Below are 27,228 nucleotides of genomic sequence, written 5' to 3' on the forward strand. Positions count from 1 at the left end.
TGAGGTCATCTGGGGAGGAGGAGGGGAAGAGGCAGAAGAAGGAAGCTCTGCTCAATAAAGGAGTCGCCTCCCTTGGCCATAACGCTCCGGGGAGCACCTCCTTTCTAGAAACCCAGCAGCCAAGCTGCTTTAGGGACGTGGGGGCCTGGACACTGGTGCCCAGCTCCAGGCTGCTAGACTCTGACGCTGTGTGGGCTGCCTGCCCGCCCCACTTCCCCGCCCCAGGATGATCACGCTGGGCTACCGGCGCCCCCTGAAGGAGGAGGACCTCTGGTCCCTGAGGGAGGAGGACTGCGCCCAGCGAGTAGTGCAGCGGCTGCTGGAGGCGTGGAAGAAGCAGCAAAGGCAGGCAGCGCGGTGAACCCTCCCCTTGACGGCATCCCCCACCCTCCCACCCCTAGCTCTTCACATACCCTGGGTCTCCTGCCATGGGGAAACAGAAGCTGGCAGACCTGGGGTGATCTCATCTTGGGGGTGCGGGGAAGAGCAGGTGCAGGTGACTTCTCGGCAGTGTCAGAACCATTAGGTGGGAAATGTAGGCCTGGGTGGGGCCAGCTCCCCCCAGCTTTGCTGAGTGCAGGGAATGGCTGGCACTTTACCCTATCCCAGGCATGGTCCTAAACGTGTAGATTAACTTGTTTAAAATGGTCAACAGCCTTTCAGTGCAGGTTCCACTACTGCCATGTCACAGAGGGGGACACTGAGGCACAGAGTTTAAAGTTCCCCTAGTTGGGGTGGCAGAGCTATTATCCATACCCTGCCCAACTCGCAGGGCAGATTCCAGGCACTGCCCGCAGGAGGGGAGGGGGCCTGGGGATGAAGGCTGGGGACAGTCCCTCCTCTCAGTCCTGCCTCCTGTCAGGGGGCAGGACCGGGATGAGATGACCCTCTGGCCAAGGGACTTTCCCACTGGCAGCCTTGGGCTGAGGACCGAGGAACCTGGCTCTGGCTCTGCCCATCTCCCCAGCCGAGAGAGCTGGGGCTTAGAGTCTCCTTCTCCCACTTCTGTCTGAGAATGGAATCCCCTTCCCTCCCATCCACAACCTCGCGCCTAGGAGTTCAATGCTTTGTCAACCTAGAGACCCTGAACAATGGGCTGCTGAAGGAGCCTGGACTTGGGCCTGGCAGCAGCGCCTTGGCTGTCCTTCTGTGCCACCCCCCTCCCTGCTCAGTTCCATCCTTGCCCTTGTCTCCCCTCTCAGCACCCTTTCTGGAGCCAGCCCTGGGGAGGCAACTGGAGGGCCAGAGGCTGGGAATTGCTTGGTATTACCGGCCTTGGGGTAGGAGTTGGAGCTTCCCTCCATATGCCCTCTGGGAACTGGGAAGAGAGTCACCTGGGGAGTTCTCAGCTAGGAGGTTGTTTTTTTCCTGTCCCCTCCCAGCTCTGAAAGCCCAGACGGCAGCACCCTCCTGCCCTCCTAGCCATTCCAGCCTGGCCCTTGGTTTCCAGGGGCCCATGTGCTCATTCTCACCCACTGCCCCCTCTTCCAGAAACAAGACTGCGGTGGCGTTTGGGAAGAAGGTTTCCAGTGAGGGTGAGGTGCTGCTGGAGGGCCAGCCCAGACCCCGGGAGCCCTCCTTCCTGCGGGCCCTCCTGGCCGCCTTTGGCCCCAGCTTCCTCATCAGCTTCTTCTTCAAGCTGGCCCAGGACCTGCTCTCCTTCGTCAGTCCCCAGCTGCTCAGGTCTCACCACAGTCCTTCCTGCTGCAGCGTTCCCCAGAGAGGGAGGCCGGCTGGCTGGCCCTGGGGGCTGAACTCAGAGGGATGTTTTGGGAAAAGAATCCCAGACCAGAACCAGAGAGGTTATCCCACTTTCTGTGTGGCCTCTGGCAAGACATCTTGATCCTCTAAACCTTAGTTTCCCCATTCAGATCTAACTTACATTTTGCCTGATGCCTATTATATGCCAGGCACCGAGTGGACACATTAACAAGCATTCTCTTTAAAGCCTCCCGGGATTGAGGTGCCCCCATCCGATTTTACAAAGGAGGAAGTAGAAATTCAGAGAGGTGAAGTGATCTGCCCAAGGAAGGGCACAGAGCTGATAAAGATGGTTTTGGATTTGAATCCAGGGCTCTGGACTTGAGTTCAAGAGCCCAGCCCATTCCACCACCATCTGCTGTCATCCAGTAGCTGAGCATCTAGCCCCCTGTGTTTCCATTCATTCATTCATTCATGCATTCATTCACTCAACAAATATTTATTGAGCCTTCCAGGGTACCAGACATGGACACTAGCAATACAGAGATTAATGAAATTTGGTTTTAAAGTCTTAAGGGATAATACAAATCAAGTACAGTGTGGACAAAGGTGTACTCAGGTATCTGGATAACTCCAGGAGGAACAAGGAAGCCAGCCTGGGACGGGTCAGGGAACCTGGCCAGCTAATGCATTTAAGGAGGAGTTTGGAAAGACAAATGGGCGTTCATTTAGTAAAGAAGGAAGGGAAAGTGCAACTCAAGTAAAGGCTTAACTCAGCATGACTCAGGAACTGCAGGAAGTTCTGAATGCTGAAGTATAGGGTGGCCAGAAAATTGAAGGGAAAGAGGGAGAGCTCTCTGTTTTCTCTTGAAAGCTGAGATCCTTGAAAGATTTTAAGCCAGGGAGGACATCTGGTTTGCATTTTGAAAGGCTCCCCAGTTGATGACATGAGGGATGCAGGACAGGGCAGCCCAGTGAAGAAGGCAAGCCAGGTCAGACTGGCCAGGTCAAAGAGCCCAAGCCAGGATGAGATAAGGGTTCAGGAGCTATTTTAGAGACAAGTGTTTGTGCCAGGGGAAGGGAAGAAGCTAGGGAGCTGGGATTCTGGCCTGGGTAACTGGAGGACAATTGGTCTGTCCATGACATGGAGAGCTCGGAGGGAAGAGGAGGTATGCACGGGGCGGGATGGTGAGTTGAGTCATGGCTGTGTTGAACCAGAGATGCCAGTGGGCCTCCAAGGGGAGGTGCCCAGTGCGCTGGAGAGAGTGTTTTCAGAGCATCAGCATGGGAGTCGAGGGTCCCACATTTGTAGCTGTGCTGTCCACCCAAGCCAGAGCAGAGGGAGAGGGCAGAGGGCCCCGGACAGGGCCCTGGGGAAGTCTCACAGGTAAGGGCTGAGCAGGTGAGATTGACTTGGAGGAGAGGCCAGGATTGGGCAAAGAACTCGGAGGGCATCAGTATGGAGCAGAGTGCAGAGGATGCTTCCCTGAGGAAGGAGTGGCCACCATGAGAAAAGTTAGCCAGGAAAATAGGGCCAAGGAAGGCACCTTGCCAACTTGTTAGGGACTTCTCCAAAGCAGCGCTGGAATGGCGGGCAGGGCCCGAAGGTGGAGGATCTGCAGTGGAGTCAGGGGCCATGGAGGTCTAGATACTTGCTGTAAAGGGAGGGGACGCCTGGGTGGACCACAGGACCTGGGGAGGTTTGTCCCAACCTGGAAGAGACATGATGATGGGTGACGTTGCATAGGAGAGATGAAGGTATCAGAGGTCAGGAGAAAGGAGGCCGTGACTGAGCATGCTCATGAGGAGGAGGATGGGATCCAGGGCCCAGGAAAGACGAGGGACCCCTCCTGTTGTCGGGCTGGAGGAATGGAAGGGGTCGGGCTTAGAGGAGAGTTCTGGTTGGCAGGGAGCTCTCAGTGGGTGGTTAAGTGGGAAGGCAGAACAGAGAGCGGAGTGAGGACAGGTGAAAGGGAGAAGGTAGATTAGGGCCCTGGGAAGTGTCACTGGGCAGACCCTGGGGGCACTGAGGTTGCAGACAATGGGGTTGAGTTACCAGCATCTCAGTGGTCCTGCAGCAGCCTCTCGAGGTCTCAGCAGCCCAGAAGGTGCAGAAAAGCCAAATGAATGGACCAAGTCCCATAAATGGACACATGTCATTTCTTCTTGCCATGAGGTTAAGGAAGGAAGCAGGGCAGGCTGGTGAGCTTGCTGGATGGAAGGATGGAAGGGGTGCCATGGGCCTATGATGATAGGGAAGGAGGTGAACGCAGAAAGGACCAAGATGTGGGGCTCAGAGGCTTTGAGGCAGCACTGGGCTGGCTCCACCTGGGCACTTGGTGGGAGGGGGAACCAGCAGCCCCCAGGAGGCAGAGTGGAGGTTGAGTGTGTGGGGGGGGGGGCAGCGGAGGGAACAGCCTCCTCCCTGCCCCATGCCTTTCTCTTCTCCTTGCAGCATCCTGATCAGGTTCATTTCCACCCCCGAGGCTCCCTCCTGGTGGGGCTTCCTGGTGACGGGGCTGATGTTCACATGCTCCGTGGTGCAGACCCTGGTGCTGCACCAGTTCTACCACAGCGTCTTTGTGGCTGGGTTGCGGCTGCGCACGGGGATCATGGGTGTCATCTACAGGAAGGTCAGGCGGAGCGGGGGCTGGGGGGTGGGGAGGTCACTCCTGGCGAGCCTCGAGAGACTCAAGTATCTGGTCTATCACCCTGCTGCCCACCTGCAGGCTCTGGTCATCACTAATTCAGTCAAGCAAGAGTCCACCGTGGGAGAGATTGTCAACCTCATGACAGTGGATGCCCAGCGCTTCATGGACGTTGCCCCCCTCCTCCACCTGCTCTGGTCAGCTCCCCTGCAGATCTTCTTGGCCATCTACTTCCTCTGGCAGGTGACTCTCAGCCCTGACCTCTGCCCCCTTCCTCTTGCTGCAGAAGGAACAAGAGAAGGTTTTTCTGGGTCAGCAGAAGCACAGAGCTTTCCTAAGGAGTGTGCGTGTGCATGGGGGCTGGGGGGAAGTTGGGGAGGGGGCAGCCAGACTGCAGAGAGGCTCGTGTCTGTAACTGAGTCCTTCCAGCTTTTCCTGCAGGACCCAGGGAGGAAAGAGGGACTTAGAGGCAAGGAGGGTGTGATCTGGCTGTCAATGTCTGTCTGTCTGTATCTGCCCTCCTGTGGATCTGGTCACCTTTCTGTGTTGGCCGTTTGTCCCCATCAGTGGCTGTTATCTAACAGGCTGGCTCATTCTGCGAATGTTTTGGTCATTGTGACTTCTTTCTACGGCTGCTTTTCTCTGTCTGATCACTGCCTTTCACTTCCTGCCCATCTCCACATTTCAGACCAACAGGGTTTTGTCTACTGACCTTGGTGATCTGTCTGACTGTCTGTCTTAGCTATCTACCTGTGCATCCTCAGAACCTGGGTCCTTCCATCCTGGCTGGGGTCGCGCTGTTGGTCTTGTTGATTCCACTCAATGGACTTGTGGCCATGAAGACGCGAACTTTCCAGGTGGGTGGCACCAGAGCAGGGTGGGTGCCCGGAGGAGGGCGTGCATTGACCCAGGAGCCTCTCAATTACTTTGCTTACTAAGCATGGGTGGCTACAGGCCTTAGCCCACTTCCACAGGTCTTGGTTCATCCTACCCTCACAGCCACCCCAAAAGGGTTTCTCATTGCGCCACTGGGGAACCACGGTCCAGCCCAGAATCAGGCAGACCCAGGCCTTGAACCTGCGTCTTCTGGTCTAATGAGAGTTTTCCCCACTGTACTATGTTAAGTGTCCACAGCCAGTTATTCAGTCCTTTATTTGCAAGCAATTGTTGAAGTGTTCATTGGCTTCTCATTGCAAATAGAATAAATGACAAACATTCTAAAGCACCATGTACTGTGTGCCTCTGAGCCCCTACACATGCTGTTCCCTCTGCCAGAGATGTCCCTCAACATCCCCATCCTGGCCCCTGCCTGCCTAACTCCTTCCCTTCCTGTACCTCTCAGCTTAAATGTCATTTCCTCAAGAGGCCCACCCTATTACCCACTCTTAGTTCCTCTGCCCCCAGCCCACTCTTCTCTTGAAGTGAGCATCTTGTTATTCCCCTTCAGAGCACTGGCAATACTTTGTAAGTAAACACTGATTTGGGCAATTGTTTGCTTAATATCTGTCTCCCCTATCGGACTATTATATGACTGGGTCTCATGGGAATTGCTCATCGTCATATCTCCTACAGCCAGCACTTAATAGCTACGCAATAAATAGGGATCGAATGAATAAATTAACCTGGCGTGCCATACCCTGCAGGAACAAAGATAGAACTTTGTCAGAATTGCTCCCTGCCCTCAGGAAGCTCAATCTAATGGGGAAAACATATACTCAAAAGGGTCATTTTTGGAAGAAAAGGAAAGGACATCAGGTTTTAGACACCCAAGGAAGGAGGCAGAAGATGCTGCCTGGCAGGGTCAGTGACAATGGCATTAAGGCTGGAGCTGGATTTTGTCAGGCAGAGAAGTGGGGCGCTGGGGCTGGGCAGTCCAGGCAGAGATGACAGCACAGGCAAGGCCAGGGAGGAGTGAGCGGGAATGGTGAGACCCCCACCCCGAATGCATGAGCCCCGTGGGTAGGAGGTCTGAAGGGAGCAGGGACTGCCCCAGCTGCTCTTTCCACCACACAGGTGAAGCAAATGGAGTTGAAGGACTCACGCCTCAAGCTGATGAGCGAGATCCTGGGTGGCATCAGGGTGCTGAAGCTGTACGCCTGGGAGCCCAGCTTCCTGCAGCAAGTGGAGGGCCTCCGGCAGCGCGAGCTCTGGCTGCTGCGCAAGATCGTCCACCTCCACGCCTACACCACCTTCACCTGGACGTGCACCCCGTTCCTGGTGAGGCGCCGCGCCCCGTGCTAGGCTCCTGCCGCCTGCTTGGCTGGCCCAGACCTCTGGGACCCCACCCGATGCCCTCCTCCCCTCTTCTGCCCAGGTGACCCTGATCACTCTCGGAGTCTACTCCTCTGTGGACGAGAGGAATGTGCTGGATGCGGAGAAAGCCTTTGTGTCCCTGTCCTTGTTCAACATCTTAAAGATGCCCATCGCCATGCTGCCCCAGCTCATCAGCCTCCTGGTCCAGGTAACGCCAGGTGGGGCTGAGGGTGCTTCTGGAGTTAGGGCAGGCTGTCAGGGTCAGGCAAGGATCACTTGGGGTCACTGTCAAGGGCTAGAGAGAGTTTCTGGAATCTCCGGGGAGGGCCATTTGGGATTATGGAAAGTTCAAGTTTGAGTGAGGTCATTAGGAACAGAGGTCATCTGCGATCAGAGCAGGTCTGTCGGGGTCTCTGGAAACCTGAGCTCTGGAGATAGCCTCCTCTTACTAACCTGGCCCTTATCTTTAGAAAGTGAGAGCCATGGAAGACTGGTCAGGGTTGGGGGGTGGGAGGCCATTACCAGTGTCTGGGCCCAGTGGGGCCCTGAGTAGCCCAGGAAATTGGGGACCAGCCAGGAACAGGAGAGGGTGGGGGACCGGAGAAGGGCTGGCCCTCAGGGCTGACTCATTCTCTCCTGCAGACCAGTGTGTCTCTCAAACGGATCCAGCATTTCTTGAGCCAAGATGAACTTGACCCCCAGTGTGTGGAAAGAAAGACCATCTCTCCAGGTCCAAAGATCCCCCGCTGGCCCCAGCCTTTGCTCCAGAAAACCGGTTCCAAGCTTCCTACTTGTTCTCGTGACCTCTTTTCTTCTTCCTCTTCGCTTCTACTTTAACTCTAGGGCCACCTTTCCTCTCGCTGGGACTCTCTGATCTCCTCCTCTTCCTCCTTCCCCCAGGACTCCTCAAACTCTTTTCTTCCCTAGGGCTAACCTCTCCCTGGGCCCCAGGGCTTCCTGCCTCTTCATCCCTTCCTCCCAACTTCCTGCCTTCTCCCTTGCCCCTTTCCCAAAGGATCCCCACACTTCTTCTTCCTCCCCTTCCTCCAGGGATCCCCCTTGTAGCCTTCCTGCTCCTCCCTCCCCCATTTGCCCCTCCCTGCCACTTTCCCCATCCCCTGGGCTTCCCTGACCTTGTCTGCTTTGCTCCTCTCAGGCTATGCTATCACCATACAAGGAGGCACCTTCACCTGGGCCCAGAACCTGCCCCCCACTCTGCACAGGTACCAGCTTCTGCCACTCCCTGCTCAGCTGCCTAAAGTGGTCCCAGACCAATAGCAGCACCCACCTCCCAGTCTTTGGCCTGGACTGCAGGACGGACCTTGGCGTGCCGGGGTGGTGTCTGGAAGCAGCGAGGCTTGGGCCTCCAGTGGGGGGTTGGGGACCAAAATATGCCCTGATTGCTGCCTCTGCCTGGGCTCCTTGTGTCCCTGTGCCCAGCCTAGACATCCAGGTGCCAAAAGGAGCACTGGTGGCTGTGGTGGGGCCCGTGGGCTGTGGGAAGTCCTCCCTGATTTCTGCCCTGTTGGGAGAGATGGAGAAGCTGGAAGGCAAGGTGTATGTGAAGGTGAGAGAAGAGGGAACTCCTGAGGAGGTAATGGTGTTTGGCCATTTCTTGGGCAAACCCCGAGGTAATCTTCTCATGTGGCCAGGGTTCTGTGGCCTATGTGCCCCAGCAGGCGTGGATCCAGAATGCCACTCTTCAGGAAAATGTGCTGTTTGGTCAAGCCCTGGACCCCAGGCGCTACCAACGGACTCTGGAGGCCTGTGCCCTGCTGGCTGACCTGGAAATGCTACCTGGCGGGGACCAGACAGAGATTGGAGAGAAGGTACAGGAATCCCTCCCATCCCCAGGGAGCCAGCCCATTCAACAGCTCTCTTCAACCCAGCCCAGATCCATATATTCAATCACTCATTCACTCATTCAAGTAATGTCATGCCCCGCTCTTTGCTAAGCCCTGGGAAGAAAGGTCCTGTCCTCTTCCTCTTCATCAATAAGAAGCTGCATGTTGAAACTATAGGAGGTCTTCTGTGCTTAGACAACAAGGGAAAAGAAAAACACTCTAAAGACAACACTGGAGTTTGTGAGGGGTTGGTGAATACTGACAACAGAATGTTAATTTATAGCTGTCACTCTACAGAAGTGCAGGCCACCTGATGCAAGAGGGAATGACGAAGAAAATCTGCTTTGGGGGTATCAACCCTTTGTATATTTATTTTTTTTAATTATCTTGAAACAAAATTAAAATCATGGCATTATAAGGCCAAGGAAGGGAGAGAGGGAGGGACGAGGCAGTCTTGTGAACAGGTAAGGGCTATAGTACCTTCAGAGACAGTCTGGAGGCCTGGGCAGGGCACAGGGAAGGGACCAAGGGTGTGGCCTATGAAGGAAAGCATCCCTTTTGAACTGAATCTTAACAGCTGAAGAAGAGGAGCTCATCATTCACCTGTTCATTCATCCATTCACCAATTCATTCATCAAATTTTCATTAAGTGAATACCAAGATGGCGGAGTGAGACTCTCCAGGGTTCTGTCCCTCCAAGGAAGTTTAAACAACAAGCAAAAAACAGGCACCCATTATGCATGTACTTTCCCTTCTCCCTCCTTTTACATTCTAAATCTGAAACAATCTTGTTTTGTTTAATACCAACTTAATTTCAATGACGTGCACACAATATATGTTCCTATATCCTGTCCCCCCACCTTTATGTTGTTCTTGTCACAAATTACATTTTTATACCTTGTGTGCCCCAAAGTACAGATTTAGATCCTTTAAGAAGTTAAAAGTGGATTTACAAACCAAAAATGCAATAGTCCTGGCATTTATATTTACCCATGTAGTTGCCTTTACCAGAGATCTTCATTTCTTTATGCCACTTTGATCTACCCTCTAGTATCCTTTCCTTTTGATATGAACTTCCTTTAACACTTCTTGTAGGGAAGGTCTAATGGTGACAAACTCGCTCAGCTTTTGTTTATGTGGGAATATCTTAATCTCTCCCTCATTTTGAAGGATAGTTTTCCTGGATATAGAATTCTTAAGAACCCAAGTTCAGGGCAATTTGATTCTTTCAGCACTTTAAATACATTACCCCGCTGCCTTCTTGCTGCCAAAGTTTCTGATGAGAAATTGGCACTTAATTTGATGGAGATTCACTTGTACGTTACGCATGGCTTTTCTCTTGTTGCTTTCAAGACCCTCTCCTCATCTCTGGCACTCAACAATTTGATTACACTGTGTCTTGGTGTGGGTCTCTTTGGGTTTATCCTGTTTGGAGTCCATTGAGCTTCTGAAAATGCAATTTCAGGTATTTTGTTAAATTTGTGAAGTTTTCAGCCATTGTTTCAAGTACTTTTTCTGCTCCTTCTCTCTTTCTCTATCTGGGCCCCCCACAACGTGTATTTTGGTATGCTTGATGATGGTGTCCCACACAGTTCTCTCAGGCTCTATTCACTTTTCTTCATTCTTTTTTCTTCTTCTCCTCAGGCTGAACCATTTCAATTGTCATGTTTCAAGTTCACCGTTTTTTGTTTTTTTTTTTCCCTTCTGCTAGGTCCAATCTGCTGTTGAGCCTCTCTAGGATATTTTTTATTTCAGTTATTGTGGTCTTCAGCTCCAGTATTTCTGTTTAGTTCCCTTTTATGATTTTTATCTCTTTAGTGAAATTGTCATTTTGTTCCTCTATCATTTTCCTGATTTCCCTTAGTTCTTTACCTGTGTTTTCTTTAGCTTTTTGAGTATATTTAAGACAGTTTTTAAAACTATTTTTCTATTACGTCCAAAGCCTGGACTTCTTACTTGATGATTTCTGATGCATTATATTGTTCCCTTGATTGGGCCATCATTTCCTGTTTCTATGCCTTGATTTCTTGTTGCACACTTGACAATTGAATATTTTTCTGTGTTAACTCTGGATTTTTGCCAATGGAGTGTCTGTTCCTTAAGCTTAGATCCAGCTATTGTTATTACAAAGATTTCCTTGAATGCCAGGCACTAACAAAAAGTGTAAGAAAGAAAAGGTGAATGAATGAGTAAAAGAAAGAAAGAGAGCAAGAAAGAAAGGGGGAAAAAAAACTTTTCCCAGTCTTTGAAAGTTGGCTCTGTGTGGGTGCTTTCCTTCAGAGCTCAGCCAGGCTTACAATGAGTCTAAAGAAGTACCCAAGGGGAAAGTATAGAGTTCTCTCTGTTCTTTTCTGAGCATGCATCTTTTCTGGGCATGTCCTGGGCATGTGTGTGTGGCATTAGGAACTTCCCCTTTCACATGGATACTCTCCAAATGCCCCTCTCTCCCCAGGAAATTTGCAGTCTTTTCTATTGGTCCCAGGCCTTATATTGTACATCTTAAAGCCAGTAATCCTTTGCTCCAGGCAGCTATTGTTTGATTATTTTCTTATAGAGTTTTGGTTGCCTTGTGCGCCACTTCTACATAGAGAGCAAGTTCAGGGCCCATAGCCAGAGAGGAGCATCCTTGCTCAGACCTTCACGTTGCCACCAAACAGATTGGTACAGACATGCATGCACAGTATGTGTATAAGGGTGACTCTGCTCCCTCCTGAACCAAGCCAGTGACCTGCGCTGAAGTACCGGCTGCTGCTGCATTGAGCCAGGAATGGGGTGAGGGAAGGGCCAGTAAAGGTGCCACAAAGTTTTCTTACCATCTTTTAGGTTACCTTTTTCTTAATTTGGTGCTCACCCAGTTACTGCAACCCTTTAACCATTGTTTCCAGAGCTCTGTTTCTGCCAGTCTCTGTTTATCATTCAAAAATTCTGTTGGGGGACAGAACCCTAGAGCATCTCACGCCACTAAATTGCTGACATCACCCTTCTCATCCACCAGTTTTAATTTTCATTGTCTTGCCTGAATCAGTGTTTACTGTGATGTTTGCCCAGTGGTGATTTTCTAAATCCATTCCTTCTATAGCTGTTGGTTGGTATTCTACTGTAAGTACGAGCTTTTCCTTCCCTCCCCTTTATTAACTTTCCTTTATTCATTCATATTAATGTGGCATATGGGGTACTCATATTGATATGGATTCTTATTTGATTCAGTGGGTATCATTATTTATCTTGATGTTCCACTTGTCGGTTAAGGGTCTTAAGCAGGGACAGGATCAGAGTTGCATTTTGAAAAACCATGCTGGCTTCAATGTGGTGAGGACCTGGAAGCCCAGGGAGGAGGCTGGATGGTGGACCTTGGAAAAGGATGGAGATGGGGAATGGATGGGCTTGAAATTTTTAGGTAGGAGCCCAAGGTTATGGGAACCCAGAGAAGACCTCGCCATCTACAACACAACTCCCCTTCCCCCCTCTCCTGGACCCACACTGACCTCACATAACTATACCTGATTTAGTGCCCAGCACATAGTAGGAGCTCCATAAAGACTGGCTGGTTGAATGCATGAATGCAGGTATGCTCACGGGCCTCAATGAGTAGAGCTGTGTTCCATCCTCCTGCTTCTTCCCTGCAGCTCCAGCCCCAGGCCAGCATCTGTTCTCCCCAGAGCTCAGTTTCTCAGGACAACCCATAGAGTTCGGCCCTTTTCCAAAGAGAACATGGGAAGCTGGTGGCAGAGGAGCGGACTGTACCTCTGGGATAAGCCCTCTGGGGTTCTACCTGCCTGTTTTCTCACCATGGAATTAAAGAGAGCTTACTTCTCTTTGGTGACCGAACAACCTGAAGGTTGATGGATTCTGGGGTTGACTTGGAGTCATCAGGCCTAGACTCTGATTCTTGTTTCTTCCCTTAACAGCCCAGGGCCTTGGACAAAGTTAGTAACATCTTAGGCTCTAACTTCTACATCTTGAAAGTAGAGCTAATGCTACCTCTCTGGAAGGACTGATCCGAGGACCAAAAAGGATAACGGTTAGGAAAGTCATTTGCAAATAGGTGATTAGTAGGGGATTTCCAGCCTCCCCCCACATGGAAGTGGCAGGTAGGGAAACCAGCTGGGCAGGGTGGTGGAGTTGAGGCAGGAGGACGTCCTCACCCATCAGAGGGAGGGGGCACCCTCTTCTGCCCGAGGTCTCTGGGAGTCACCACCCCTTCCTCTGGGCCTGAGAGCTTCGAGGGCGTGAGACCAGGTATACAAAACGTGGATTCTGATGTAGACTTAATGACAGTGGACAGGACCTTTGTCCCCCATGCCTGTCTACCCCCTTCCACCCAGTTCCCACCTCCCTACAGGGCATTAACCTGTCAGGGGGCCAGCGGCAGCGGGTCAGTCTGGCCCGAGCTGTGTACAGTGGTGCCGACATCTTTTTGCTGGATGACCCTCTGTCGGCTGTGGACTCCCACGTGGCCAAGCATATCTTCGACCAAGTCATTGGGCCAGAGGGTGTGCTGGCTGGCAAGGTGAGGTCCACGGGAGGCTGACGGGGCCAAAGTGTGATCTAGGGTCCTGGGCAGGACTGGTGAGAGGCTGAGGGGTTAAGGCAGGCCCTGGAGGTGGGGAAGGCCCAGAAGCAGAAGGGCAGTCTGGGTGGCAGGGGGATGGGGGGTACACCGCAGAGGCACGGGGTGAGTGCCCTGTTCCTTGGCACACGGACACCTCATGCCCGCTTTGTGGCCCTGTGTCTGGGGGGGAGGGAGGGAGCAGGTGCTGAGGGCGGCGGGGACGAAAGCCTCCTGCCTTCCCTGCAGACACGGGTGCTAGTGACGCACGGCATCAGCTTCCTGCCCCAGACGGACTTCGTCATAGTGCTGGCTGGAGGGCAGGTGACGGAGGCAGGGCCCTACTCGGCCCTGCTGCAGCGGAACAGCTCCTTTGCTGACTTCCTCCACAACTGTGTCCCTGAGGAGGATGAGGGGCGCCCGAAGGAGGACGGCAGGACTGGTATCTGCCATCCCCAGCCCTCTATGAACCTGTGCTCCCCCGCCTGCCTCTGCATGTCCGAGTCTCTGGGCCAGCTCAGTGCTGTACACTGAGGCCTGGGAAACGGGGACCATCTGTGTGACAGTCACACCTCACCAGAGGGAGAATGAGCTGGGCACAGAGGCAAGTCCCCCCTCCTCCTCCTCCCTAACTGTGGGACCTTGGATCAGCAGCTCAGCTCACCGAGCTTCAATTTCCCCATCTGTCAAAAGCGCTGAAGGGTCCACAGCCAGCTAATATGGCTGGACTGTTCAACGGGTAAATTGTTTGGACTATGTACAAGTTCTTGGTAAAGTCATTTATTTATCAACAAATATTTTTGAGCATGTCCCAGGTACTCTTTTAGGCACTGGGATCTAGTAAATAAACAAAAAAATTCCTGTGTCAGAGAGTGAATTGAAGCCCAGTTCCCAGCTCCCCAACTCCAAACTCTGGTCTGGCTCACACACCTTTTTTCTGGGTCGTCTCACCAGTATATGCGGCTAAAATGTCTAGAGCATTTACCAAGTGCCATGCCCCTTGCTAAGCACTTAACACGCATTCTTTCCTTTAGTTCTCACAGTGAGGTTATGAGGTAAGTACTATTATTATCTCCATTTCATATTTGAGGAAATTCAGCTCAGAGAATTTAGAAACCTGCCTAAGGTCATCCAGTGAGTAAGTGACTCTTATATTTGAGTCCCTCTTTCCATTAGTCCCCGATGGGAAGTTTTTCTTGTTGTCTGGCCTAAGTCTTTCTTGCTGCCCTTTCGATCCCTCTCATTTTCTTCCATGCCTTTCCACTTAGGCTCCTCCATTGGAGTGGGTATTGGAGGGTTGCAGGGGCCTGCAGGGTGAGCTAGCTGACCTCTGCCTCCTCCTCTTGCCCTGCTGCAGTCTTGGACAATGCAGAGGATGAGGAGGTGTTCCTGCTTGAAGACACACTCAGCAACCACACCGACCTGATGGATAATGAGCCAGTCACCTATGAGATCCAGATGCAGCTTAGGAGGTGAGCTCCTGGGAGCTCCCAACTCCCCGGGACACTGCATCTGGGCTGCCCAAGCCCTGCTGTGGGGTGCAGGTGGGCCTTCTCCCTGACACTCACATCCTGGGCCTCTGGCTACAACCTGAACCTTCTTCTGGGGGCTCTTGTCCTGAGGGTATATCAGAGCCCCCCATGGCCAGGCCTGACCAGCTACCTCTGCAGACAGCTGAGTGCCATGTCCTCAGAAGGGGAAGGCCAGGGTCGGCTCGTGCCCCGGAGACATCTGGGCCCAGCAGAGAAGGCTGTGCAGGCCACAGAGGCTCGCGGGTTGCTGATCCAGGAGGAGACGGTGGAGATGGGCTCTGTGAGTAGAAAGGCTAAGTGGGGGCTGGAGAGGGTGAACAGACCCTCAGCAGGGGGCTGGGGTTGACGAGAATCTTCTGTCCCTGGCCACTGTGGCCACGGGCTGCAGGTGAAGCCAAGTGTGTTCTGGGACTACACCAAGGCTATGGGGCTTTGGACCTCGCTGGCCATCTGCCTCCTATACGGGGCTCAGAGTGCTGCCATCATTGGGGCCAACCTTTGGCTCAGCGCCTGGACCAACGAGCCCGTGGTGGATGGCCGCCAGAATAACACCTCCCTGAGGCTGGGCGTCTATGCCGCCTTGGGAATGCTGCAAGGTGAGCCTGCGGGGGTGTCCGGAAGGGGCCCCAAAGGTGCCTTCCTTACTGCTGGGCTGTGGCATCCCCCAGACAGGGGCTAGAGCCTCCTTGGCCCTCCCCAGGCAAGCAAGCCTGTCCTCTACCTCCCCGGCCAGGGCTCCTGGTCCTGGTGTCGGCCCTCATGATGGCGGTGGGCAGCGTCCAGGCGGCACGCTTGCTGCACCAGGCACTGCTGCACAATAAGATGCGCTCACCGCAGTCCTTCTTCGACACGACGCCCTCGGGCCGTATCCTCAACCTCTTCTCCAAGGACATCAGCATCATCGATGAGGTCCTGGGCCCCACCATCCTCCAGCTGCTCGGTGTCTTCTACAACTCCATCTCCACCCTTGTGGTCATCATGGCCAGCACGCCGCTCTTTGTCGTGGTCGTCGTGCCGCTGGCTGCGCTCTACCTCTTCGCACAGGTGAGCAGCGGCGGCCGCGGGTGGGTGGGCGTGCTGGGGGTAGAGCTCACTTGTGGTCCCTTGATCTGATAGGTGATCTGATCCAGGTGGGGCATGGGGAAATCCGGCCGGGGCAGGGGCTGCCCAGCTTGACAGCCGGGTTTGGTTGGAAGCAGTAGTTAAGTTACTTCACCTTTTTGGAACTCATTTTCCTCACCTGTAAAACTGGGGTATCACGGAGCCTACCCACAGGGTTGTTGTGAAGCTAAATTGTACAGCTGGCCTGGGATTCCCTACCGTGGACTATTTTAAAAGAAAATGGTTTGGGACATATCTTTTCCAAGTTTTTATACATACTTAAACATAGGTGCATACACATAGATGCGTTATGTATGTTTTTAACATAAAGGGGTCATGTTATATGTACTGCTAACTGCAAAAGGCATTCACAGTGGCTGAGCTGTTCTGCAGTTAATCAGCAGATGCAGGGTCATGCACCAGGTAGAAGAAGCTCAGCGCTGTGCACAGAGAGGGTACTCTGGACTTCAGCTGGTCTGAGGCAGGGGAGCTTCAGGGACCTTCTTCGACAACCCTCACCATCTTGGGGCCCACAGAGTGGAGAATATGGAAATTGGAGGCAGAATCATGTTTTTCTGGGGCTGTAGCTTAAACAATTGGAAGAAGAGGCTCTTTAAGGAAAAGAATACAAACTTTTCTTATTTCTGCAAATTTTACAAAAACATTTGACTATATGAACTCCTAAGTAGGGTTAGACATATTCACTGACTTAGGAGGCCAAACAAGGTCAGTGCTGTAATCCATACGGAGAGTAAGGGGGTCAGGAGCCAAAACCAAGAGACACCTTCTGACTGGAGAATCAGGAAAGGCTTCCTGGAGGAAGTGGCCTGGAAGACTGAGCAAGGCCGAACTGAGGGAAAGGCTGGAATGAGTTCAGGGAACCACATCAGGACCCTGTCTTGGGCTCTAGGGGGTGGAGGAAGGGAACAGTTCTCATGGGAGACCGCTGCTGCCTAGGAGGAGGCCTCAGGGAAATGGATGGTTTCAGGGGGTGTGCAGGACTGAGTTGGGGGTTCCAGGGCCTTGATCCCAAGCCATTTCCCCCCACCCGGTCAGCGCTACTATGTGGCCACGTCACGGCAACTGAAGCGTCTAGAATCGGTCAGCCGCTCGCCCATCTACTCCCACTTTTCGGAGACAGTGGCCGGCACCAGCGTCATCCGGGCCTACGGCCGTGGCCAGGACTTTGAGGCCATCAGTGACACCAAGGTGGACACCAACCAGCGGAGCTCCTACCCCTACATTGCCTCCAACCGGTCAGAAGCCTCACCCTGCTCCCAAGAGTTCCCACCAGGGTCTCTGCCGGAGGGCCCTGCCGTTCTGGGTCCTAGTGCCTCCTGCCCCCAAACCACCCCCGTCCTGCACCCGCCTCACCTCCTCCTGGTCGTACCCCTCACGCAGGTGGCTGGGGATCCGCGTGGAGTTCATAGGGAACTGTGTCGTGCTCTTTGCCGCATTGTTCGCTGTGATTGGAAGGAGCAGCCTGAATCCTGGGCTGGTGGGCCTCTCGGTGTCCTATGCCCTCCAGGTACAGAAGGTCCTGGGCCCCAGAGCAGGGCCACCATTGGGACAGAGTCTCACAGCTGTCACAAGCAGTTCCTGAGTGCCTGTCTCTGCCCAACACAGGTCCGGCTCTCAAGGGTCTGGGGAGACACGAGTGTCCCCAGGGGGCTGTAATGCAGTATGAGCGGGTCTTCCGGGGGAGGAACAAAATGTTGTGAGATCTGAGAGCAGTTTCTCTGCTTCGGGATTTCGGAGAAATGCTCTTAGAGCTTGATCCCAAAGGACAAACAGAACTTACCCTGTCTGTGGGCAGGATATAAAAGAGCATTGCTGGCAGAGGTCCTGGGCAGAGAAGTCTAGGGCTGAACTACACTCTATGCCCACAAGCCTGCAGAGAAATTATACAGAGAAGGTAACCTCTGGACACAAGCCTAGGCTGGAGGTCAGAGAGATGGTCCTGTAATTACAACAGAATTTTTGTAAAGCAGATCACATTTTCAATGACTCTCGTCTTAAATGCTTTGTTAAACAAATGGCAGTCCAGTCCAGATGGGCCAGTATTCTCGAACTTCGATGCTTTTGTGAATCGCCTGGGGGTCTTGTTAGAGTGCATATTCTGATTCTGCAGGCCTAGGGTGGCGCTCAGGACTCTGTATGTCTATCAACACTCCACGGTATGCAAAGTGTGGTCCCTGGACAGGCTGCATCAACATTACTTGGGAGCTTGTTAGAAATGCAGAATCTCAGGTCCCACTCCAGACCGACTGAATCAGAAGCTGCATTTTAACATGATTCCCAGGGGAGTCCTTGGCATATTAAAGTCTCCTTGGTTATGTCTGGTTCATCAGTGCCTGAGGCAGTGACGATGAGGAGCCCCCGGTGGCACACCTGTGCTTGCAAAGATCTACGTGGGTCAGAGATGGGATAGGAGCATGAACAAAGAATCTGAACTCTTCCGAAAGACATTGGAGGTGGGGGTGGTGACTTGCTTCCTGCCCATGACCCAGTCCCTTTGGCCAGGTGACAATGGTTCTGAATTGGATGGTACGACTGATGTCAGATTTGGAATCTAATATCGTGGCTGTGGAGAGAGTCAAGGAGTACACCAAGACAGAGACCGAGGTGGGCACTGCAAAGAGACTGGGGCTGGGGGCAACCTGGGAAAGCTGGGGAAGGGTGCCTGGTGGCCCTCCATCCCTACACACCAAGGCCAAACAACTATTCAGGTAGCTCTTCATTCACTCATTCACCTATTCAACTCTACCAAGCATCAGCCAAAGGTCTGGTTCTATGCTAGAAGCTGTAGAGGGTTCAGAGTTGAACAAGAGACGGGTCTGCCTTCGAGCAGATTCTGATTTTAGTGAGAGAGGTAAGACATATGTCAGGGCTCTGCTGTGGATGAAAAAGGCTCTGAGGTGGTATACCCCAAGAGGACAATGAAAGGGGACTGTTCGGCGAGGGTGATCACAGAAGGTGAGCTGAGACTTGAAGGGTGGACAGATTTTGATAGGTTGGGTAAGATGGTGGTATGGAGCAGGAAAGGGACAAGGTAAGCAATCCAGCCAAGGAGATCAGCCTGGCCGCAGGAGCAGGGGTGGGACAGCACACTGCTGGGGAAAGGAAATTGTCTTCTACTGTGGGGTTCAGACTTTTTTCCACCCATTCCTTCTCATGGTCATAGGCTGGACCTCTTTATGCCCAGGGCTGCACCATCTCTGAGAGAGCAATGTCAAATACCCCTCTTTTACACCACCCCATCCCATCCCTCTCAGGTCTTCCACTGTGACAATACTTTTTCCTTACTGAGACCTCCAATCCCATCATCCTGCCTTTGTCTTTCTGGTGAAACCAGGAAGACTGAATGATTTCACTGGAGACTTCAGGTCTTCCTGGTTTCACCTTCTTTCCTGTCCAACCTAGAGTCTATGTTCCATTAATGCAAATATTTTCACCTCTCTTGCCTTTCTCCATCTCTCAATTACACTCACCTACAAAATCCCAATCCCAGATGAGCCCATTCATCTACCTTTTTTATGCCTGCACTGCGCAGCTAAACATTGCTGGAGAACAAACTTATGACCAGACTTTACAGCTAGGCATTCCCTCTTTGCTTCTCCAATAAGGGCGTGTTCCCATTTTCAGGAAGCTCTGTTTCCAACACTCTGTTTCCTCAAATCCCCACATGCCCTTCTCCCTTGTACTCAGCTCTTGACATTGCCTGGCACTTCCATGAGAAAATAGGTTATGAGACGTGAACTCCTCAACGCTCCTGCCTCCAGACCTTCAGACCTGCCTGTGTCGCCCTCACATCTTCTTCCTTTCTCTTTGAACAGAAAATGTCCCTCTTTGTTTCAAAGTCCAGCTCTCAGCTTCTCATGGCCACTTAAGGACTTCATTCCTCAATTATGCCTGCCATCTCCTCTATCATCAGCCCTGCCCCCTCTGTCGGATGATTCCGTCACATGCAGAACTGTGCTATCATAGCTCTCATTGTAGACAGAACATACCCTTCCTTCCCCCTGTATCTCATTCTAGCTACTGCTCCATTTCTCTGTTTGCCTTCATCATAAAACTTCTTTTAAAGTATAGTCTGGGCAGGCCATGGTGGCTCAGTGGCAGAGTTCTTGCCTACCATGCCGGAGACCCGGGTTCAATTCCTGGAGCCTGCCCATGCGAAAAAAAACAAACAAGTATGGTCTGTACATCATGCTCTCTCCACTCCTTCATCTCCCTTTTACTTATCTGCCTGCCATAGTCTGCTTTCTGCTCCCATCCCTGCACTGAAACTGTTCCACCAGTGGCCTCTCAGCTTCTCATCTAACTTCCCTCTCAGCCTCATTTAGATGAAAAAAAAAAACCTCCCTCCTTGAAATGTGCCCACCCCCCCACACATGGACTGCGCTCACCCTGCTGGTGGGCCTCCACCAAGGTGCTCCCAGCCTGGCCTCCATCCTGCCTTTCCCAGGCCCCTCATCATCCCCTGCTCCCCCCTCCCCAGGGTTCTTCAAATGCTCCCTCTTCATGTGCAACATTCCATTTCCCCCGTCTTACACATGATACTTATCTCCTTATCCTAGAAAATCCTGTCCTCCACCTCACTGCCATTTTTTTCTTTGACACCTCCTCGAGGTGCCTTGCTTTCTACTGCTGGCAGTCTGGCCTCCCCCACCCCGAAGCAGGGCCCTCCAGATTCACGGTGTGTGATCCGTGCGGTCGCACAGAGCCGCGCCTTAGACAGGCCTCACACTCGGGTTAAGTCCCTGCTGCTGCTGCCTTGCAATTCTTAATAGTTTTTGAACAAGGGGCCTCACGTTTTCATTGTGTACTAGGCCTCACAAATTATGGCGATGCCTGTCTCAAAGCCATCGTCATTTCATACCCAGATTATTGCAACACCTTCTAACTGGTCTCCCTGTTTCCACCCTCCTCCTTGTCTCCCCCATCTATTCTCCTCTTAGCAGCCAGATGGAACCTTTAAAAACACATCACATCACACCATTTCTGTGCACAGCCCTCTAATGATTCCACATCTTAGAACGAAAAGCAAAACAAAACAAACATGGTATTTGAAATGGGCTGCAGGGCCCTACATGACAGGACCACCCACTACCTTATTTTCCTCCCCCTCATCTTTCTTTCCCTGCCTCCACAACACACCTGGAGCATTGGCTCTTGTCCTTCCCTCTGCTGGAATGCCCTTCCCCCAGCTATACATGTGGCTTGATCTCTCATTTCCTTTAGGTCTTTATTCAAATAGCACTTCCTCCAGGAAGCTTTCCTTGGCCCCTGAGCAGCAACACCAAGCAGGCCTTGTCTCCCCCAAGGCCGCATCACCTTCTTCCGTAACAGGGATTCCAGTACTTGCTGATCCTACGTCTCCTGGTACTGGAGCATAAGCCTCAGGAGGGGCACGAAAGGCCATAGGAAGTCTACGGCAGGCAGGACCAAGGCCCCTCAGAGCCCAGGGCGCAGGGGGAGGGGGCTAGGACAGGGGAGTTTGGGAGCAGATGCTGTGGGAACTAAAGTCAGAGGGAGAAAGGATTCGTGGAGCAGTAAGGCTGGGCTAACCAGGCTCTCCCCCAGGAACCATCGTAGGTGAGGAGGGAAGGGGCCTGGGGGCGAGGGAGGCTGGAAAGCGGGAGAGGCTCGGGTTGGGGAAGTGGGGGGCCTCCGCAGCACAGCCCGTCTGCCCCTGCGGCCAGGCTCCCTGGGTGATCGCGGGCAGTTGCCCACCGGAGGGCTGGCCCCAGCGTGGCGACGTGGAGTTCCGGAATTACTCTGCGCGCTACCGGCCGGGCCTGGAGCTGGTGCTGAAGGACCTGAATCTGCGCGTGCGCGGTGGCGAGAAGGTGCGCGTGCGTGGGCTCCTCCGGGACGTGGACGCTCGCTCGTGGGGTCAATTGGCCCCTGGGGGTGGGGGTGGGGGACTCAGAGACGCCCCTCCTCCCCGGGCTCCCCCCACCCCTTCCGGTCCCTTGTGACCCACCCCGTGTCCGCGCCCTCCAGGTGGGCATCGTGGGCCGCACAGGGGCTGGCAAGTCGTCCATGACCTTCTGCCTGTTCCGCATCCTGGAGGCGGCAGAGGGTGAAATCTGCATCGACGGCCTCAACGTGGCCCACATTGGACTCCATGACCTACGTTCTCAGCTGACCATCATCCCTCAGGTGAGAGCCTGGCATGGGCTGGCCCATGGACCAGGCCCCACCCCTGTCCCGTCGCTGGAGGACAGAGGTTGGGATCTCTTTGCAGAGGCTGGGGCGGGGTAGCAGGGAGCTCAGCCACAAAGGAGGCCTTGCAGTCCCAGAGCTGGAAGGGGCAGGTGGAGCCCGGCCCAGTCAGGCCACCCTGCCCTAAGCGGGGCCAGACTGCCCCACCACCCTGTGAGACATCTGTCCTGCATAGCTCTGACATACATTTCACTTTTTCTGGCTCCTCTGGGGTATTTTTTCTGCCGACTGGACATTTTGGAGCCAGATTAGGGGCTCCGGTTCCTGCTTTAACGGAGGACTTTGTGATTAGCAAAGCCGCGGTTTATCACTTCCCTGCAGACAATTTGTCCGTCTCCTTGGCTGCTGCCTGGGTCCTGCGGGGCAGAGGACAGTAAGGGAAAGCTGTGACCTCGGTGCCTCTCTTTTTCCCTGGCCTTGGGGCCCCTGGCTCCTTGTGGGCTTGAGCTGCTGCTCGCTGAGCCTTGTTGTGTCCCCAGGACCCCACCCTTTTCTCGGGGACCCTGCGTATGAACCTGGACCCCTTCGGCAGTTACTCGGAGGAGGACATGTGGCGGGCCCTGGAGCTGGCCCACCTGCACACGTTTGTGAGCTCCCAGCCGGCAGGCCTTGACTTCCAGTGCTCCGGGGGTGGAGAGAATCTCAGGTAACAGCTGGGGAGGGCGGGTCAGCGACCCCTGCCCTCACCAGGGACTCCAGACCATCTGAGGGTGTGGCATCAAGTGATGCAGAGTCAGGCCAGGTTGCCCCTCCCTACGCGCTCTCATCGGGGCTGGGAACATTGAGCATACTCTGTTCACCAGGTACTGTGTGCTGCTTTGCTGACCCTTCTTCCCACAAGCCCCAGAGGTGGGCCATGATTCCGCTTCACACATGAGGAAACAGGCTCAGAGGACAAGGGGCTTGGCCAAAGTCACCCAGCTGGGAGGAGGCATGAGTGGGATTTGAACCTGGTCTGGGAGATTCCGAAGCCCTATTCAGTCATGTCGCGTGAAGTTTCAGTGCTGTGCTAGGCCTGGGGAAGGGGTTCTGGATAAAACCTGCGGGTCAGGTGAGAGGAAAGATTAGCCTACAGTGTTTGAGGAAAATCATAGGTGGATGCAGTGTGGCCTGTAGTTTAGGAGTGGGTGACATGAGCTCTCCAGGACCTTCTTAGCAGGCCTGGACACCCCAGATTTTATATCTCAGCCTTTGGGCTGAGCATCAGGGAGGGCCAGGAGGCACTTTTTACTGAGTGCTGAGACTGTATTAGCTGTGTGATTTGGGGGCAAGTTGCTTAAACTCTCTGTGCCTCCTTTTTCTTCATTCTGAAATGAGAATAATAATAATCTGTACCTCTTAGCACTGTGCTGTCCAATAACAATGTAATACGAGTCACATACATATATTCCATTTAAGTGTTTCTAGTAGTCATATTTAAAGTAAAAAGAAACAGTTGAACTTAATTTTAAAAACATATTTAACTCAATATATATAAAAGATTATAATTTCAATTTAGAATTGATACGAAAATCATTGAGATATTTTGCGTTCTTTCTTTTTTTTCATACTGTTTGAAATCCAGTATGTATTTCACACTTACAGCACTTCTCAGTTCGGACTCAGCACAGTTCAAGTGCTCAGTTGCCACCTACAGACAGTGGCTGCCTTATTGGGCCGACCAAATCTTAGGGTCATTGTGATGAAATGGAAAGCACTTAGCCTGGCTAACACTCCTGTTAAATGTGAGCTGTTCTTCCTTCTATTATTTTTAATACTCAGTCCATAATTCTGAACCCAATCCAGATCTCAAAAAAAATTTTGCATCTGCTCAGTTCTTAACAGTGTTTGAGGCACTTTGGCCTTCATTATCCTATTTAATCCCATTGCAGTACTGTGGGTTAGAAATGAAGCTGAGAAATATGAAATTATTTGCCTGTAGCTTCTCAGCTGGCAAAGGTGCAGGATACTCAGGGAAGTGGGGGCTTTCACCCCAACCTCTCCTTGCTGGATCATAGCCATCTCCTCCACCCCGGCAGCCAGTGACACTCCATTGCCACTCCAAGTGGCCCTTTAAGGCTGAAAGGATATCTTAACAGGGTTTCATTTATGTAGCTGCTGTAAGGTGGCTGGTGGACAGGCCTGGGCTGTCTTCAGACCCCTCCCTGCATTGCTGTCTTCCGGTCTACTCTCCTCTCCCCACTTGCTCCTTGGCTATCAGTGCCTCCCCCCCTCACACACATACCCCCAACAGGATCTGAGACAGAAATGAGCTCCCCCTCCCTCACTGAGCTTGTAGCCACTTCAACTAAAACCTATATCCTCGGTCAGTCCCTCCATAAATCAGCCCTGATTCTATCTGGCGGCAGGTTCTGCTGCCAAAACCATCATTAGTGGTGGGAATGGGCCAGAGAGAGAACCTGGCCTTCACCCCAGCTGTGGTGACTCACTCCTTTGGGAAGGGCTGAGGTATTTGTCCTTGGGTGTGGGGGGTGTGGCAACCTCTGTGGTTAGGAACACAGCCTCGCTTTGTCCACTGGTCCTGGCTTCCAAGGTGGGAGGGTGAAGGTATGCATCCTGCCCCTCCTCCGCCTTCCCAGTGACTAGAGGAATTCCCAGGATCCTCTCCTGACCTACCCCTTTCTTGTCCCCACAGTATTCTTGGCCTGTTCTTCCCATGAGGATGGGAGGTGACTGTCTGAATTATGTATATTAGGCACAGCAAGATAGTGCAGGAAGGCTTATAGACAAATAACCAGGAAGAGTCATTTAAGCATGTTCTTACTAAGGTGTAAATGACTGATAGGGTGCAGCACAGAAACTTCATGATACTAGTTGAGCCAGGATGGGGAAAAAGTACAGAAAGAGGAGACTAGAGGTGCCAGAGACAGACTAGAGGGGCTTCACAAAGTTGTTGGGCACCAGCTTTACCCCCAAGGCTCCTCAAAACCCCTGTAGTGGCCTGACTTCCACTCTGGCTTTCTGGAGAGCAGGACTTTGGCAGACATGGGAGTGGACAGAAAGCCAGTCCTGGACTGTTGGGAAGAAGTGGAAACAGAAATGGGTTGGGGAGCGAGGGCTAGAGGCAGCTTGGGGAGGCACCAGGCTGGAATTGCCTGTCTTCCTCCTTCCAGCATCGGACAGCGGCAGCTCGTGTGTTTGGCCCGAGCCCTGCTCCGTAAGACCCGCATCCTGGTTTTAGATGAGGCCACGGCCGCCATAGACCTGGAGACGGACAACCTCATCCAGGCCACCATTCGCACCCAGTTTGAGACCTGCACTGTGCTGACCATTGCGCACCGGCTCAACACCGTCATGGACTACACCAGGTGGCTGGCGTGCCCGGGGCGTGGGTGGGAGGCAGGATTAGGACTGTCTGGGAATTGGAGACCTGGTGAGGTCGTCTAGGATTGGGAGACAGCGGGGGGGTTCTGTGAGTTATGGATAACGGATAGAAAAGTGCGGGGTTACCTGGCATGAGGCAGGGGGATACACAGGGACATTTTCTGGTGTATACTTTCGGGTTACAAGGCCTGAGGAAGAAGCACCTGGGGCTTCTCACACACAGGCCACCTCCATCCTGCCTATCCTGTTGATGATTTGGGGTAAGAAGAAAGAATCCTTCCTGTGGTCTCCTGAACACCCACTTTGGGAGGGCTCATGTGCCGTCACTTCGTTTGCACCTCTTACCTCCCTGAGAGGTGGGCGTGATTACACCATGTCATAGATGAGGAAGCAGCTCAGGGAAGACGCGTGATGCTGGGACCCTGCTCTGGTGGACTGGATCCAGTGCCTGTTTCTTGACAGCATCATGAGGCGCTGATGGCTGGGGAAGGGGGGTGGGGGGACTGTATCTGGAGTCAGAGGCCTGAGCCCAGGCCCAGCCTGCAGCTGATTGCCATGTGACCTTGGGCAATTCACAAAATCTTGAGCCTCCCTCTCAGATGGGAATGATTCATGTCTCTCTGGGTTGTTGAAATGAGCCAATGAAATAATGTTCTTTAAGTGCAGGTGATCTTGGAAAATGTTAGTTTCCTCTCCAGCCCCTCTCCTGCCGGCTCACTGTAATTCTCCGATACTAGGCCCTCAAAAGTATAGGGAAGGGGCCTTGTCTTGGGGAATCTTACGGCTTCCTTTGGGAGGCAGGCCTCTCAGCCAAAAAGAAAACCTGGGATCTACTCTGGCCTCGTCCCAAATGCCAAGGAGTGGTACAGAGGTCAAGGGGAGGGGGCTAGGGGGCTTTGAAGACTCAGGGAAGTGTACTGGTGCTGGCCTGGTCAGCTGACCCCTTAGAAACACCAGTGGATTGGAGCTCTGAGCCCAGAGGAGGAGGTACGAGGCTCAAGGAAGTGTTTATTCAAGGAGAATGGTGGAAATACATCACCAAGCTTTTCTTTGTTCAATAAAAATGGTGGTGGTGGTGAGGGAGTTAGCCATGGCCAGGCAATGGGTGACACTTTGTTCCTTACTTGGAAAGGCCCCCCTCACCCTACCTCCCCTCTGTTCCATCCCCACCCACCCCATCCTGGGCCCCACTAGAAGGAGAAGAGAGGGTGATTGGGTAGCCCTGGGCTCTGGGTCCAGACAAGGGACAGGGCTGGGACTGCAAGGATCAGTTTGCAGGCTTAATTTAAAATGATTCCTTCCCCAGCAGCCTGAAAGCGGGAGGCTCAGACTGACGTTGGGGTTTGGGAGTTCATGCATTCCAGTGGGGCAGGCAGAAATTAATCTAATAACCACACAGTGAACATGTCATTAGAGCCTGCAGGGAAGAAGCAGGGGTCCACGTACGTGTAGGCCAGAGGAAGCAAACCTACACGGGGTGGCTAAGGCCAGCCTGGCCCTAAAGGATGAGTAGGAATTGGGGGCAGGGTTAGGGAGGGAACTGAAACTTTTAGGTAGAGGCTGTAACATGTGCAGAGGCCTTGAGACAGGAAATCACATGAGGCTGGAGTACAGAGGACAAAAGGGGAAGAGGAACAAAGATGATGGGTTGAGGGGGCAGGTCCCACCATGCTAGACTTTGAGGACCATGGTAAAGCATTCAGTCCTTACCCTAAAAACAATGAGAAGTCATTGAAGACCTTCTTTGGGGGTTAGGGCAAAGGTAGAAGCAGTTTCCTGGACTCTAGTTTGGCCAGTAGCCAGATAGTAATGACCACAGAAACACACTTTCTTAGAACATGTTTCCAGGAGACCAGTCGATGGAGTATCAGAGAGTGCTGTGTACCCCCTCCATCGAGGGTATCTCTCCAGACTTGGGAGAGCCCTTTCCCCTCCTGCCCCACCCTAGCGGAGCCAGCCTGTTAGCACCTTGTGTTTGGTTAGCAGATTTTAATCCCAGGCCCAAGCCTGATTGAGGAGGGTGGAGGGGGATCCGCTGTCAGCAG

The 27,228-nt window shown here is 52.9% G+C and overlaps 1 protein-coding gene and 1 long non-coding RNA gene across 5 annotated transcripts in view; one reads left to right on the forward strand and one right to left on the reverse strand.

The window, feature by feature from the left end:
* The window catches only part of ABCC3 (ATP binding cassette subfamily C member 3), a 55,354-nt gene that overhangs the window by 27,094 nt on the left and 1,032 nt on the right, over positions 1-27,228 (forward strand). The window contains exons 7-30 of one of the 4 annotated variants that reach the window (XM_077164771.1): positions 226-345; positions 1,492-1,683; positions 4,157-4,334; positions 4,431-4,592; positions 5,114-5,206; positions 6,363-6,566; positions 6,664-6,810; positions 7,245-7,332; positions 7,759-7,825; positions 8,043-8,169; positions 8,255-8,431; positions 12,789-12,956; positions 13,245-13,437; positions 14,353-14,467; positions 14,666-14,807; positions 14,916-15,123; positions 15,261-15,571; positions 16,685-16,884; positions 17,030-17,156; positions 18,152-18,253; positions 21,334-21,480; positions 21,638-21,796; positions 22,339-22,505; positions 24,973-25,167. In XM_077164771.1, coding sequence (XP_077020886.1) covers positions 226-345; positions 1,492-1,683; positions 4,157-4,334; positions 4,431-4,592; positions 5,114-5,206; positions 6,363-6,566; positions 6,664-6,810; positions 7,245-7,332; positions 7,759-7,825; positions 8,043-8,169; positions 8,255-8,431; positions 12,789-12,956; positions 13,245-13,437; positions 14,353-14,467; positions 14,666-14,807; positions 14,916-15,123; positions 15,261-15,571; positions 16,685-16,884; positions 17,030-17,156; positions 18,152-18,253; positions 21,334-21,480; positions 21,638-21,796; positions 22,339-22,505; positions 24,973-25,167 — 3,789 coding nt within the window. The other 3 variants (XM_077164774.1, XM_077164773.1, XM_077164772.1) reach the window with 3 other exon arrangements.
* Positions 17,026-21,396, reverse strand: LOC143687636 (uncharacterized). Its single transcript, XR_013177602.1, has 3 exons — positions 20,789-21,396; positions 17,430-17,519; positions 17,026-17,271 (listed from the first exon to the last, which is right to left on the reverse strand). It is a non-coding gene; the product is annotated as an uncharacterized LOC143687636 (long non-coding RNA).

Source organism: Tamandua tetradactyla, chromosome 6, assembly GCF_023851605.1.
Source record: "Tamandua tetradactyla isolate mTamTet1 chromosome 6, mTamTet1.pri, whole genome shotgun sequence".
Lineage (NCBI taxonomy): Eukaryota > Metazoa > Chordata > Mammalia > Pilosa > Myrmecophagidae > Tamandua > Tamandua tetradactyla.